This window comes from Macaca mulatta, chromosome 4 (assembly GCF_049350105.2).
Source record: "Macaca mulatta isolate MMU2019108-1 chromosome 4, T2T-MMU8v2.0, whole genome shotgun sequence".
NCBI lineage: Eukaryota > Metazoa > Chordata > Mammalia > Primates > Cercopithecidae > Macaca > Macaca mulatta.
Window position 1 is genome coordinate 172,423,564 of NC_133409.1, and position 14,727 is coordinate 172,438,290.

The 14,727-nt window shown below is 41.4% G+C and overlaps 1 protein-coding gene across 1 annotated transcript; it reads right to left on the reverse strand.

Moving 5' to 3' along the window:
• Positions 1-705: 705 nt before the first annotated feature.
• PAK1IP1 (PAK1 interacting protein 1) lies at positions 706-14,473 on the reverse strand. The gene is given in 10 exon segments (NM_001257415.1): positions 706-1,202; positions 1,360-1,483; positions 2,217-2,316; positions 5,180-5,277; positions 5,372-5,517; positions 6,551-6,603; positions 7,035-7,109; positions 7,185-7,305; positions 11,963-12,125; positions 14,381-14,473. Coding segments are annotated over 10 exon segments (1,179 nt in total). The 5' UTR covers positions 14,465-14,473; the 3' UTR covers positions 706-987.
• Positions 14,474-14,727: the final 254 nt, after the last annotated feature.

Genomic DNA, 14,727 nt, shown 5'->3' on the forward strand with positions numbered 1-14,727 from the left:
ATGGATCCCCAATAATGTCTTTTTCTTTTTTTTTTTTAAGACAGGGTCTGGCTCCGTTGCCCAGGTTGGAGTAGAGTGGCACAGTCTCAGCTCACCGCAACTTCCACATCCTGGGCTCAAGCCATCCTTCCCACCTCCACCTCTTGAGTAGCTGGGAGCATGTTACCACACCAGTTGATTTTTTGGGAGAGACAGGTTCTCCCTATGTTGCCCATGCTGGTCTCAAACTCCTTGGCTCAAGCTACCAGCTACTTGGGAGGCTGAGGCAGGAGAATCGCTTGAACCCGGGAGACGGAGGTTGCAGTGAGCTGAGATTGCGCCACAGCACTCCAGCCTGGGCAACAGAGTGAGACTCCATCTCAAAAAAAAAAAAAAAAAAAAAAAAAAAGATCATTTTCCCATCCTTATTTTATACATCTACTGCTTGGAAGCAAAGTAGCTTCAAGCCTGGCAATCTCTCTATAATCTTAGGTACGCGGTCCTACACTTAAGCATATGTTTGTTTCATACATATATATCTTATATATATATAATCTTTTAAGTTTGTCCTGTTGGTATGCAAATCTAAAATTACTACTTACCATTTGAAGAGGCCAAAAGCAGTTCTTAAATTCTTCCCCATTTAGGAGAAAATTTTGAATAATGACTCCTTCATCCAAATCTGATGAAGAATGTGTTCAATATTTTATATCATTTTACAGTATATTTTGAGAAAGATCTTTATTTGCTTTGTACAAAAATTGCATGACACATTAACATATTATATATCAACAGGATACATAATTCATAAAACACTGTCTGCCAAAAGTAATTTTACCACTGTTTAAAAAAAAAAACAACCCCCATCTAAAAGTCGTTTTATAATATGTATATCTTCTCCAAAGGAAGAAATTTCTTGCTTTTACTCAGGGGGAAAAAAAGAAAATTAATGTACATTTGAGTAGAATGATTTCATCTAAAAGAGTTCTTTCAGGAGACATCTGGGATTCACTGCATTATTTTTATCTTCTTCTTTTTCCTCTTCTTTTCCAACATTTCTACCATTTTCCTCTTCTTGGTTGATACCAGGCCACTTTCTTTTGTTGCTTTCTTACTGTCACCTGCTAAACTGCGTTTCTTTGTGTTAGGTTTTGACTGCTTTTCTTCTTTGTACATTGTGTCACCAGGCTCCTTTTTGCCAATTTTGGACTGTTCTTTACTTACTACAACACAAAAGAGAGTGCTTTTAAAGACTGTTTTCCCCTTTGAATGAAATAAACACAGGCTGTCAATAAAGTGAAATTATCTGGATCTCCTCCACTTCTACAATTTAAGAGATAACAGATTATTCAAAATGTCAGAACAATCAAATTCGATTACCAGGAGAAGGCTCTGCTGCTAGAGGAAAGCTTTCTTTCGTGTCTGGCACTTTGTCTAGCCACACTCCAAGACATGTCAGCCTGGCTTTAGTGTTTACTTCACAGAGTAAAGATGGGGGAACTTTCTAAACAGAAGAAACAAACATTCAGAATGTGCATTTTCAATAATTTCTTTTTCCATAATCAAGTTACCTTAATTTAAAACTTCCTATATTTTCTTGAATACAAAATATGATATTCAGAAGCAACATATAATGTTCACTCATGGTTAGGTTTGACTATGTTATTCACAGAGCCAATTTCTAAGAAGTATTCAGAATTTGAAAATTCTAAAGAAAGGAATCAGGTCTTATGTCCAGGGCTGAACAAAGAACCTTGGAAAAAGAGACATTCAACAAACCATATTCACAGAATGTGTTTATGAGAGAGCAAAGAATAAACCAAGAGAGACTGTAAGGAGACTACAGGAGGGAATTTAATTTTCCAAACTGTCTGGTTCAAATGGTTTGTTAATTTCATAATTGATCAGGAGCTTCCAAATTATTTTTAGCAATGGCAGTATTTTTACCTAAGAGCTTCCAGAGAACTCCAATACTCAAGAGAGAGGAAAGTAGAGCTTCTCTGACTAAAAAGAGCAGAGCGAGTTCTGGGAAACCGCCAGCTCACACTCAGAAATGACAACCATCAAGGCAGCTCCACGGGAACCCTAATTTTAAAACCATTAATATCAATCATGCCTGGAAGAGATTTAAAACGTTTATTTAAAGACTTATGTCTTATGACCCTTAAAAAATATTCCACCTCACTTACGAGCAAGATTTGTAATAAAGTACATTTAGATTGTGTTAAGGCACTGACCTTATCCTGCTCAAGCTTCCACATTTTGATGAAACCATCACTCGATGCTGTAACAATAACATGTTGCTCTGGAATTTCAAAACTGAACATGTCCTTTACCCTAGGAGAGAAATATTAACACCATAAAAGACCCTGTCCTCCAAAAAGTCTAATATTGTTAAAAACTACACACACAGACTAGTGCTTTCTCACTGTTTCAGGTATTTCCAAACTGCTCAATGAAAGGTGCCTTAAAACGTAACTATGCTTCGCATTCCCATTAATGAGATATATTCAGGCCCAAAATACAAGATAAAATCAACTGCCAACTATATCTGAAGGAAAAGTTGAAAAGATAACAGATAATAAATAATCAGGTTATTACAAAGGAACTAAAGATGAGTAAAACAAAGCCCATCACCACAAGAAACTCCAAGTTCAGTAAGGAGAGAAAAGACAACAGAAATGATGAATCAAGGCCTCTCCCACACACCCATTTCCCTCATCTCCAGTCCCACCACTGTTAGTCTAAGCCGCTATTATTCTTCCTCTGGATCACAGAAGTAGCCTAATTGGCCTTTCTGCTTCTATTTTGCCCCTTAACAACTTTTTTTTTTTTTTTAAGACGGAGTCTTGCTCTGTCACCCAGGCTGGAGTGCAGTGGCGGGATCTCAACTCACGACAACCTCCACCTCCTGGGTTCAAGCGATTCTCCTGCCTCAGCCTCCTGAGTAGCTGGGATTACAGGTGTGCACCACCATGCCCGGCTAATTTTTGTATTTTTAGGAGAGACGGGGTTTCACCATGTTGGTCAGCCTGGTCTCGAACTCCTGACCTCATGATCCGCCTGCCTCAGCCTCCCAAAGTGCTGGGATTACAGGCATGAGCCACTGCACCCGGCCAACAATTTTTAAAAATGTAAATCAAATCTTGTAACTTCCAGGCTTAAAACCCTACAAAACTGGGACCTACTTTAAAATAACATGGGAGAGGAGGAAGTGGCTGGGCATATAGATGAAGCAAAACTGGCCACACAGTGATAGTTGCTAAAGCTGGTGGCGGGTCTTAAAGGGTTAGCACCTTAAACCAGTCTAAATGCTTTTAAATTTTTCCATAGTAAGAAAAATTATGATGATTATGGGCACCATTTGGCTTCCACCATCCTCTCCTTGCTCATTCTCACCTAGTCACACAGTTCTTCTATCTGCTCCTAAAATACACCAAGCTCTGTTCTCCCTCAGGGTCTTTGCACCTGTGCCTCTCTCTTCTTTTAAAAACTAGCTCCTTTTTCATTCCTAAGGTCTCACATCTTCTTCCCTCATCATCCTATCTAAACCAATTACCCTTGTTAATCTTTTTTTTTTTTTTTTTTTTTTTTTTGAGACGGAGTCTCGCTGTGTCTCCCAGGCTGGAGTGCAGTGGCCTGATCTCGGCTCACTGCAAGCTCCGCCTCCCGGGTTCACGCCATTCTCCGGCCTCAGCCTCCCAAGTAGCTGAGACTACAGGCGCCCGCCACCACGCCCGGCTAGTTTTTTATATTTTTAGTAGAGACGGGGTTTCACCATGTTAGCCAGGATAGTCTCGATCTAATGACCTCGTGATCCACCCGCCTCGGCCTCCCAAAGTGCTGGGATTACAGGCTTGAGCCACCGCGCCCGGCCCCCTTGTTAATCTTTAATCACTCTACTTTTCTATTTCCATCCTGTCATAATGATCTGCTTGTTTGTAATCTATTGCCTCCTTACAATATAAAAGCCATGAGAGCACAAGCTCCCATCTTTTCTGTTCATCATTAAATACCTCGTGTAGTATTTCATAATGATGCTCAATGAATACTTGTTAAATAAATGAATGGTCAAATATCTGAAGTGTTACTAGTACATCTGGAATGGCGACCTTGAAGAATATGTTTACTTCCCAATATAGCAGAAGAGTAAGGCCTTTATACTACTGACTGCAGTACTCTTACAGATTTCTTAAAACTTAACCACTGTTTAAGAAATAAGAACTAAGACTCATTTGAGACATAGAACATGCAAAGGGAACACATTAAATTCTAACTCTGTATATTAAATCACCTTTTTCAAAATTACAGGAAAAAGCAGGGATATAAGAGTCAGATAAAATCGGGCTCAGCTCTCAGCTCCTTTACCTAAGAGTGGGGTAATATTGGCCAAGCCACTTAACTACTTACTTTGAGACTATCCACCTGCTAGAAATACAGAAAGCATTAAAAGTTAATAAAAACTGGCACAAAACAGGAACTCAATAACGTCAATTCACTTCTCCTGCAGGAAAAGAAAAATCACACGGAAAAGGGGAAGAAGTAGGCAAGGGGAATTACACAAAAGGACAAAAGTAGATGGGAACAAAGCTCAAGATTGTTTAGTCTTTTGTTTGTTCAAATATGCTTGATTGCAGGCTCCAAGTCTAACAGACATTTAAAAAATATCTTGTGCAAATGACAGTCCTGAAAACAATTTCATCACTTTTGCATTATTATTATTATTTTTGAGATGGAGTCTCACTCTGTCACCAGGCTGGAGTGCAGAGATGCGATCTTGCCTCACTGCGACCTCCGCCTCCAGGGTTCAAGCGATTCTCCTGCCTCTCCCTCTCGAGTAACTGGGACTACAAGCACGCAACACCACACCAATTATTTTATTTTTAGTAGAGATGGGTTTCACCATGTTGGCCAGGATGGTCTCCATCTCTTGACCTCCTGATCCGCCTGCCTCCGCCTCCCAAAGTGTTGGGATTACAGGCGTGAGCTACTGCACCCGGCCCACTTTTGCATTATTAAAGGCCAGGAAGATAACATTTTCTACCATCTTATTAGACTCCAGATACCATATACTGTACGTGTAGATATGTCTGATTATTTCTGCAGTTGTCAATAAAAACATATAACCTGGTTTATGAAACTACTGCATATATACCATTTATTAAGACTAAACATATACACCAGAGATTAGTAAAAATACCTGTTTTCATGAGCTTTAAATTCACAGAGACACACTAGCGAATCACAGTCAAAAAACCTTATAACTTCTTCATCTCCAGCCACTGCAAGGACAGACTCCTAGGAGAGAGGAAAAAGAGTAGTAACATCCAGAATGTCATCAACAGTTCCAACCATCACCACAAACTTTCATCACTGACTTCTGATTACTTACTGAAAGAAATTTAACAGAGGAAATTCTCTTTTCATTTGTGATGGTGCCACTAATGGATGCAGTGTCGAGCTGATAGATGTCTATTTTATTCTGTATGATAACTACATATTGCTCTCCTCTTGGGGACCACTCTACTATGTGAGCATCTATAAGTGGAAAAAAAATGAAGTTTATTTATTTTGTAAATAAAACATAAAATGATCATAGCAATAATAAAAATAGAAAATATTTATACTGTGTATTTTCAAATTTATTATCCTAGTTTATCTTCATAACACATTTTACAAGTTAAGTTTTTTAGAAAACAATCTAGGTTCCAAAAGTCAAAGGTTGGCCAGGTGCAGTGGCTCAAACCTGTAATGCCAGCACTTTGGGAGGCCAAGATGGGTGGATCACTTAAGGCCAGGAGTTTGAGACCAGCCTGGCTAACATGGCAAAACCCCATCTCTACCAAAAAATACAAAAAATTAGCCAAGCATGGTGGCATGCGTCTGTAATCCCAGTTACTTGGGAGGGTGAGGCAGGAGAATCACTTGAACTCAGAAGGCAGAGGTTGTAGTGAGCTGAGATAGCACCACTGCACTCCAGCCTGGGTGACAGAGCGAGACTCTATCTCAAAAAATCAAATCAAATCAAATCAAATCAAATCAAATCAAAGGCAGGTGGCAGAGCCACAACAAGAATCTAGACCTAAAATGGGAAAAGAAAGAAACCCAAGGCATTTGCTCGGAGATAACCACCACCATGCAGAGAAATAAATATGTAACATACACACACGTAAAAATGTGTATCTATATTCATATTCCATAAGTCACTGTAAAACATACAGGTTGAGCATCCCTTATCCAAAATACTTGGGACCAGAACTGTTTTGGATTTTGTAATATCTGCATATATACAATGAAATATCTTGAGGATAAAACCCATGAAACTCATGTTTCAAGTCTACACATGAAATTCATCTATGTTTCATATACATCTAGCCTGAAGGTAATTTTACAAAATATTTTAAATAATTTTGTGCATGAAACAAAGTTCTGACTGTGACCCATCATGAGGTTAGGTGTTGAATTTTCTACTTGAGACATCACATCAGTGCTCAAAAAGTTTCAGATTTTGGAGCATTTCAGATTTCCAGATTAGGAATGCTCAACCTGTATTTCAAACAAAAATACTCACTTTGCTTTATATTTTTTATGAATGCTGATCTTCCTTCTACAAGATTCCACGTTCTGCAAAACAGGAAGCTTACTTATGGTGTGATCACCAACTACCTTTTACTAAACGTAAAAGAACAAGCATAATGAAGGCTTACTCAAGTGACATAGTAAATACTGATTATTTAAAAGACCTGCTATCTTTCTTACAGCAACATTATGAAATATTATGAGGCAGGAATAAGACTTGCTCTATTCCCATATCCCTTTAACATGTCGTATCCATTGTATTTTCAAAAGGTTTCCCTTTCTAAAATCTTCAGTTCACAGCTATGATGACTGCAGCATAACTGCATGTTTGAAAATAGTTTTTCATTTTTATCCTACCACTGTGAAAAGGTTCACCAGTTTTTGAGGTTTCCCTTGTATCACAGTATTTTTAAATGGTGGAGAGCTGTAGTAAAAGATACACCTTAGAAAAATGCTCTTGAGCATTAATGACTTACCTTAATGTCTTATCTGTACCAACCGAGAGAGCCAACTTGCCAGATGGGTGAATAGAAAGGAAGGTCACCTGTCCTCTATAATGAAACCAACAGTTAGTCCCCAACTTGACTGGCACATCGAGGATGCCAAAGGGAAAGAGCCCAACTCACTTGTGAGCTTTAATTGACTTCAGGCATTCCCATTTCTTTGCATCCCAGATACAGATGAGTCCATCTTCCGCTCCGCTGATTAAATGCCTGTTGCCATAGAATTTCAGGCAAGTTATTGTACCTATAGAAAAACCAAAATAGGCAAAAATAATATTCATTTTAAATACAAACTCCATTTCTGATTTGAAGGCTATGCTATGCTAAGTAAAACACTCAATATTTTTTTTTTTTTGAGGCAGGGTTTCACTCTTGTTACCCAGGCTGAAGTGCTATGGCACAATCTTATCTCACTGCAACCTCTGCCTCCTGGGTTCATGCAATCTTCCCACCTCAACCTCCTGAGTAACTGGGACTACAGGTGCACATCAATACACCTAGCTAATTTTTGTATTTTTTGTAGACACAGGGTTTCACCATGCCATGTTGCCCAGGTTGGTCTTGAACTCCTGGGCCCAAGCGATCTGCCCACCTCAGCCTCCCAAAGTGCTGGGATTACAGGGGTGAGCCACTGTGACTGGCCTCAATGTCTTAATATTACTAAAATATACCTTAAATTTTTTCATATAAGTACTGTTGTTCAAACCTATGCAAATATTTTCAGCAGAGTATCTCCAGTTTAGATACACATTTGAACAAATCAGTTCACGTCCTTGCTTTACCTCTTCAAATTATAAGTTTAGAAGGTGGCTGGCTAGGAAAGTTTGAGCAGAAGTAAACAAAACTAACCAGCTAACAAGCTAATCTGGGGAACAAACCAGGTGTACTGCCACATGACTTCCACTTTCTAAACAGTGAATGAGCTACCCAATCAGCCACAATCCAATCATTATCACTCAGACCTGTTTTGATCCATTTCCACACATTTCGCATTCATTTGTTCATATTTTCCTCTCCTTATTATCCTATTTCTCACTTTGGAAAGTTTGCTTTCCCACATCTGCTTCCCTAGAAAAAAGCTTATCTATTAGCAACTCTCTAAAATAGGATGTATGCACCCATAAAAAGGAATGAGCTCATATCCTTTGCAGGGATGTAGATGCAGTTGGAAGCCATTATCCTCAGCAAACTAATGCAGGAAGAGAAAACCAAACACTGGCTGGGCAATGTGGCTCATGCCTGTAATCCCAGAACTTTGGGGGGCCAAGGCGGGCGGATCACCTGAGATCAGGAGTTGAAGACCAGTCTGGCCAACATGGCGAAACCGTATCTCTACTGAAAATACAAAAATTAGCTAGATGTGGTGGTGTGCGCCTGTAGTCCCAGCTACTCAGGAGGCTGAGGCACAAGAATCGCTTGAACCCGGGAGATGGAGGTTGCAGTGAGCCGAGATCGCACCACTGCACCACTGCACTCGAGCCTGTGTGACAGAGCAAGACTCCATCTCAAAAAAAAAAAAAAGAAAGAAAGAAAAAGAAAAGAAAGAAAACCAAACCAAACACCGCATGTTCTCACACAGGGGAAGAACACCACACACTGGGGCCTGTGGCAGCGGAAGGGTGGGGGGAAAGAGAGCATTAGAAAGAACAGCTAAGGGACACTGGGTGATGGGATGATCTGTACAGCAAACCACCATGGGATGTTTACCTAGCTAACAAACCTGCACATCCTGCATGTGTACCCCTGAACTTAAAATAAAAGTTGAAGGAAAAAAAGAAAAGAATTAAAAAAGGAAAAAAAAAAAAGGATTTATACAAGAAACAGAAGAAACCAAGAGCCCTACTTCATTCACCCCCCAATCTAAACTCCTTTTATGTAATTCCTTTTCTTATTGTTGAACTCGTACTACTGGGTTTGGGCAGATCAAATTTAACTTATTTCTTCCAAACCTGAGAGAGAAGACTTCTTTGTATGAACTGGGACTAGGAGATAGAGAAAAAAAGAATGTATATTTTAATCACTCAAAGCACAGCTTCTGATGAAGAGCAAGATAGCTGTCAAAGCAGCAATGGACAGTCTGCCACGGTCTGAAAGTGTCCCCCAAAATTCATCTGCTGAAACTTAGTTGCCAATGTGACAGTTTAAGAGGTGAGACCTTTAGGAGGTGATGGTGACTAAGTCACGAGGGCAAGCCCCCAGGAACAGGATTAGAGGATTGCGACCTTCTAAAAGTTTTTTTTGGCTGGGCGCGGTGGTTCACGCCTGTAATCCCAGCACTTTGGGAGGCTGAGGCAGGTGGATCACTTCAGGTCAAGAGTTCAAAACCAGCCTGGCCAACATGGTGAGACCCCCGTATCTACTGAAAACACAAAAATTAGTTGGGTGTGGTGACAGGTGCCTATAATCCAAGCTACCTGGGAGGCTGAGGCAGGAGAATCGCTTAAACCCAGGAGGCAGAAGTTGCAGTGAGCCAAGATCGCGCCACTGCACTCCAGCCTGGGTGACAAAGCGAGACTCCGCCCCCCGCTCCCCAAAAGTTTTTTTTGTTTGTTTTCTTTTTTAAAACTGGCTCCAACTCTCGAGCTTGACCTTACAAAATTGTGTAGGGAGCTGCTTTGCCCTTCCACCATATGAGGACACAACAACAGAGCGCCAGTCCTTATGAGATGTGAAAATCTGCTGGTGCCTTAATCTTAGACTTCCCAGCCTCTACAACTGTGAGAAATAAATCTCTATTATTGATAAATTATTCACTCTCAGGTATTTCGTTATAGCAGTCTGAATAAACTAAGGGAACATCTAATAGAAGGAAGCCATTTATGGCTGCAAATTTACTGCTGGAAACCAACGCCTGGTGTGGATCCTCTGAAATACATGTAAGATTGGGTAGGAAAAGGGCACCTTTCTTTGCAATAAATCAACTTTCTTAGCTGAGTTACTCCGCATTCTCTGTCCCCTGGGAAAATGCAATAAAAACAGCATAAAATGTTTGGTACTGAAGAAAAAAATTTACCTGTTCAGTCTTTCTCTCCCTTGATTCTGCCACTATCCTGGGTACCTTGACCACCAGGGTGGAAAACCAAACCACAAGCTGGGCATTGTAGTACTACTTCTTGACTTCAACTCCAGTGACCTTTGCCTCCCCTGCATTTCAGTCCCCTATACCCACAGGCTGGGCGTCGTTACCACATAGAGCTGTTCCACGGTATAACACTTGACCTCTAGGAACCTATTTGCTGACCACAAGCTCACATCTTCCCATCCCTTTCACGCCTTCCTGCACTCACACTCCACCTGCTTTTGTATTTCAGAGATTTCTAGGCCCTTGACACCACTTTTCTTTTTTTTTCTTTTTTTTTTTGAGACACAGTCTTGTTCTGTCACCTAGGCTGGAGTGCACTGGCACAATCTCGGCTCACGGCAACCTCCGCCTCCCCGGGTTCAAGCGATTCTCCTGCCTTAGCCTCCCGAGTAGCTGGGACTACAGGTGTGTGCCACCACGCGCAGCTAAGGTTTTGTATTTTTAGTAGAGACGGGGTTTCTCCATGTTAGCCAGGATGGTCTCAATCTCCTGACCTAGTGCTCAGCCCACCTCAGCCTCCCAAAGTGCTGGGATTACAGGTGTGAGCCACCATGCCCGGCCTTTGACAACACATTTTCTCTACGCTGACAAACTAATCCACTCCTTCACCAAAATTCTTAATTCCTTTGTAACTCAATCCTTCTACCGCACACACCAAGTAACCTTCCCCTCTCTAGGGAAATGTCTGTGGCTTATTACTGAAGAAACTCAGAAAATCTTGCAAACTGATGTTACTCAATCCGTAGCTGCCGATTCCAATGGCGCAGGCCTTCATCAGTCCTTCTGTTGGGGTTCTCAGTCAGCATCCCTCCTATACAAACTGGCAGTACTTTCCTCAAGCCCACATCATTCATTCGCTAGCTTGCCCTCTCCCTCCCTCCCAATTCAGTCTCTACCTGGCTCTCTCAAGGACTCCAGGATCTGGTCCCATCTACTTCTCCAGCCCCTCAAACTCCCAGTTTAACCTTCTCATAATCCAGAACTGCTTACAGTTCCCCATGAACACCAGCGGTAAAAGCATGGGCTCCAGACCTAGGTGCAAGTTCTAGTTCCACTGTTTGAGACCTCAGGCAAGTCAAGTAACATCTTTGAAACTAGGTGTTCTCTTTTACTTTCTTGGCACACAGAGGGGTACTTAATATGCCCTCAATAAAGTTAGATATTGCTATGATGCTACTACCTGTGCTCCTCATACTGCCACCTCTGCCTGGAATGTCCTTTCTCCCTCTTTGCAAACTTTACCTGCCTAACAACTGACATTTCTCTTTTAAGATAATTCAGATACCATTTTAAGGAAGGTTTCAGTGAAAACCTCACTCTGACTCCCTAACTCTCTGACTGGGTTAAATGCCTCCTTTCTGTCTCCCAAGACAGACTGAAAGCCAACCCAGAGCAACAAACCATTTTTTTTTTTTTGAGACAGAGTCTCACTCTGTCGCCCAGGCTGGAGTGCAGTGGCGCGATCTCAGCTTACTGCAAGCTCTGCCTCCCGGGTTCAAACGATTCTCCTGCCTCAGCCTCCCGAGTAGCTGGGACTACAGGTGCGTGCCACCACACCTGGCTAATTTTTTTTTTGTATTTTATAGAGACAGGTCTGGTCTCCAGCTACTGACCTCAGGTGATCCACTCGCTCAGCCTCCCAAAGTGCTGGGATTACAGGTGTGAGCCACTGCGCCCGGCTAAGAAACCATTTTTTAAAACATTCCTCTATCTTCTAGCACAGAATCTGCTATAAAGTAGACAAAACAAATTGTTCAACTGAAGTCAAATTGTAAAGAACACCTCCACGTTCTCATCGTAAGAGATACAATTTTCTTACCACTGTGATGCACTAGAGCCCCATGCTCTATCTTCTTTTTCATGTCATAAATGTGAATTGTTTCATCTTTGCTCCCAGTGACCACAAAACGACTATTGACAGCTACTGCTGACAAGGAGGCAGTGTGAGCATGGTGAGTGAAGTCAGCCACAAGAGTCCATTGCTGTTGAAGATGAAAACATACAATGAATGCCACAGTCACACCACAGTTCTACCAACTATCCACTGGCAGTTTTCATGAATCATGGAACCATTTATCTGCTTCTGAAAAGATAAACTGTTCCACGATTCATGAAAACTATCAATGGATCCTATAAAGGGAAAAATGACATGTTAAACTACAAAATGACATGTAGTTTACACAAAGGACTTGAGACTTGATAAGGAAGGTAAAGCAAGGAGGTGGGCAGGCAACACTGGGTATCATCACTCTAGAACATGGTAATGGAGACTGGACAACAGAAGACTTTTAGATCCTACACAAAGCTTTAACTCTTTAATGTTGTTACTTTATATGTGAGACTTAATTTATTTTTTCAGATATTCAAATTTTTATTTGAATTTATTCTTTCAAATGATGAATGCCTACTATGTGTCTGGCACTATTCCAAGCAGTTGACATATAGCAGTGAACTGCGATTCTTCCACCTAAGCCTCCTGAGTAGCTGGGATTACAAGCACTAGCCATCATGCCCAGCTAATTTTGGTAGAGACGGGATTTCACCACGTTGGTCAGGCTGGCCTTGAACTCCTGACCTCAGGTGATCCACCTTCCTCGCCCTACCAAAGTGCTGGGATTACATGCGTGAGCCACCGCACCCGGCCGACAAGTCTTATAAAGAAAACCCAACAGAGTAAAGGTATGTTTCCATGAGTAACAACATAAGCCCTAGAGAATTACCAATAATGAAATCTCAGGAACTCTGTGCTTATTGCCATGAGAAGTCTGACTGGATGAGTGCAAAGCACGACAGCAAAATACACACACACACACACACACACACACACACACACACTCCTTAAACTGAAGGAACTGCATCAAAAAGTATTTGCAAAACAAACCGAAAAAGAAAAAAACCCATCAAACTTCTCTGAACATGTGTCACTGCAAATTGGGTCCTTAATAATTACAGCAACAGATACTCCTTCCATCATTTAAGACCAAGGGGGCCTCCTTTGAATCAAGTATTCTTGCGGAGCTGCTACAGCCTTAAATCAAATAATAACCTTTTAAAATCCACATATTGTAGGTTATCTAGGCTGCTGCTTAGATTTAGTAGCAGTATAGGGTAATGGTTAAGAGTTTCAAATGTCAGAGACCCTTGGGGGCTCCTGACACTTTGGGGTCAGCTCTGCCAATTATTATCTGTGTGGCCTTCAGCAGTCACTTAACCTATCTAGGACCAACATTTTGGTTCCTCATCTGCAAAGCGAGAATAACTGCATCCTCCTCAGAGGGTTGCTGTGAGGCCTACTGTGTGTCAGGAACATAGTTAAGTAATTTCACTACAAAAAAAAAATTAGATAGTATCATCTTTGACTATTCAAAACACGTCACTTTTCAGCCAAAGACAGAGCAAATAACTGGAGTAGGAAACAAAATAAACAAAAGCAATAGGTCAAGTGATATACTTCCAAATTTTCTGGATAATTAAAGACGGACGCCTTGACTTCATAAAGAAGTACTGTACTCAATAAAACGGGTTTCTAGAAAATGCTTAGAATTGCTTCGACAATAAAAGTGAGCTAGACGTTAGGAGGTCGGATTTCTAGTCGTGAGTATAGTCCTATCTACCTATTTGACTACTGGCAATTTATTTGACCTTTTTATTTATTCACACATCTAGTAATACCATATTCTGCTGTAATTTCTCTCCATCTATGTGTCTCCTCAGTCCGCCATCCCTTATGTAGGGAACGTCTCTAAGGCACGATCCATACCTCTGGCATCTTTGCATCTCCACCGCCCAGCTCGCCATAAATTCCCAACAAATAACGAATTGGTATCGCTTTATCTATACGGGATTTATCCTAATCTAGATTTAGTCATTTGTAAAATTCCAGGACAGAAATTCAGCAAAAGAGCGAGATCTTCTTTCATTAAATTCTGAATACTGTCAACTTATGGAATCGATCCTTAAATCCACAATCTACGACTCATTTGTCCGTATGCAGAAATGCCGGTTTCCTCTGTGTCCCGTGGACCTTTTGTCTACTAGAAAAGGCAGATATTGTCTCATTTTGATAAAATATCCATTCTACATATTCAAAGGTTTGCTTTTCTCAAGTCTCTTAGGTTTCATTCACCAAATCATCCAGTGAACAGCAGGCGCTCCAATGTTTACCTCTGCTGTGCAGGAACCAAACCCGACCTTCCCGGCCCCGCCTCCGACTGTCTCTAGGTACGCAGTATCTCACCTCGTGGTCGCCGCACGCCTCGGACTCCGGGTGTACAGCGAACCCAAAGAGGACCTGCTCGTAGCAACCAGCGACCAGCTCCATTCAGCAGCGCACGTGCCTCGCCCGGCTCAGCCTGGAGGTGACAGAACCGGATGCCAAAAAAAAAAAAAAAGTCTGAGTCCTTTTTGCATCGGCGCTCGAATTATACGTCAGGTTCCAGGGCTGCCTTTAAGTCTCCTGTAAACGTGGAAACACTTTCAGCGCGAGGAGGTCACATGGATTTCCCAAGAGGAGAATAAGTAAAGATGCCACATGAGAAGGTTCTCCCTGCAAGAAGAAAAAAATCGGGGGCAAGCAGGCATATC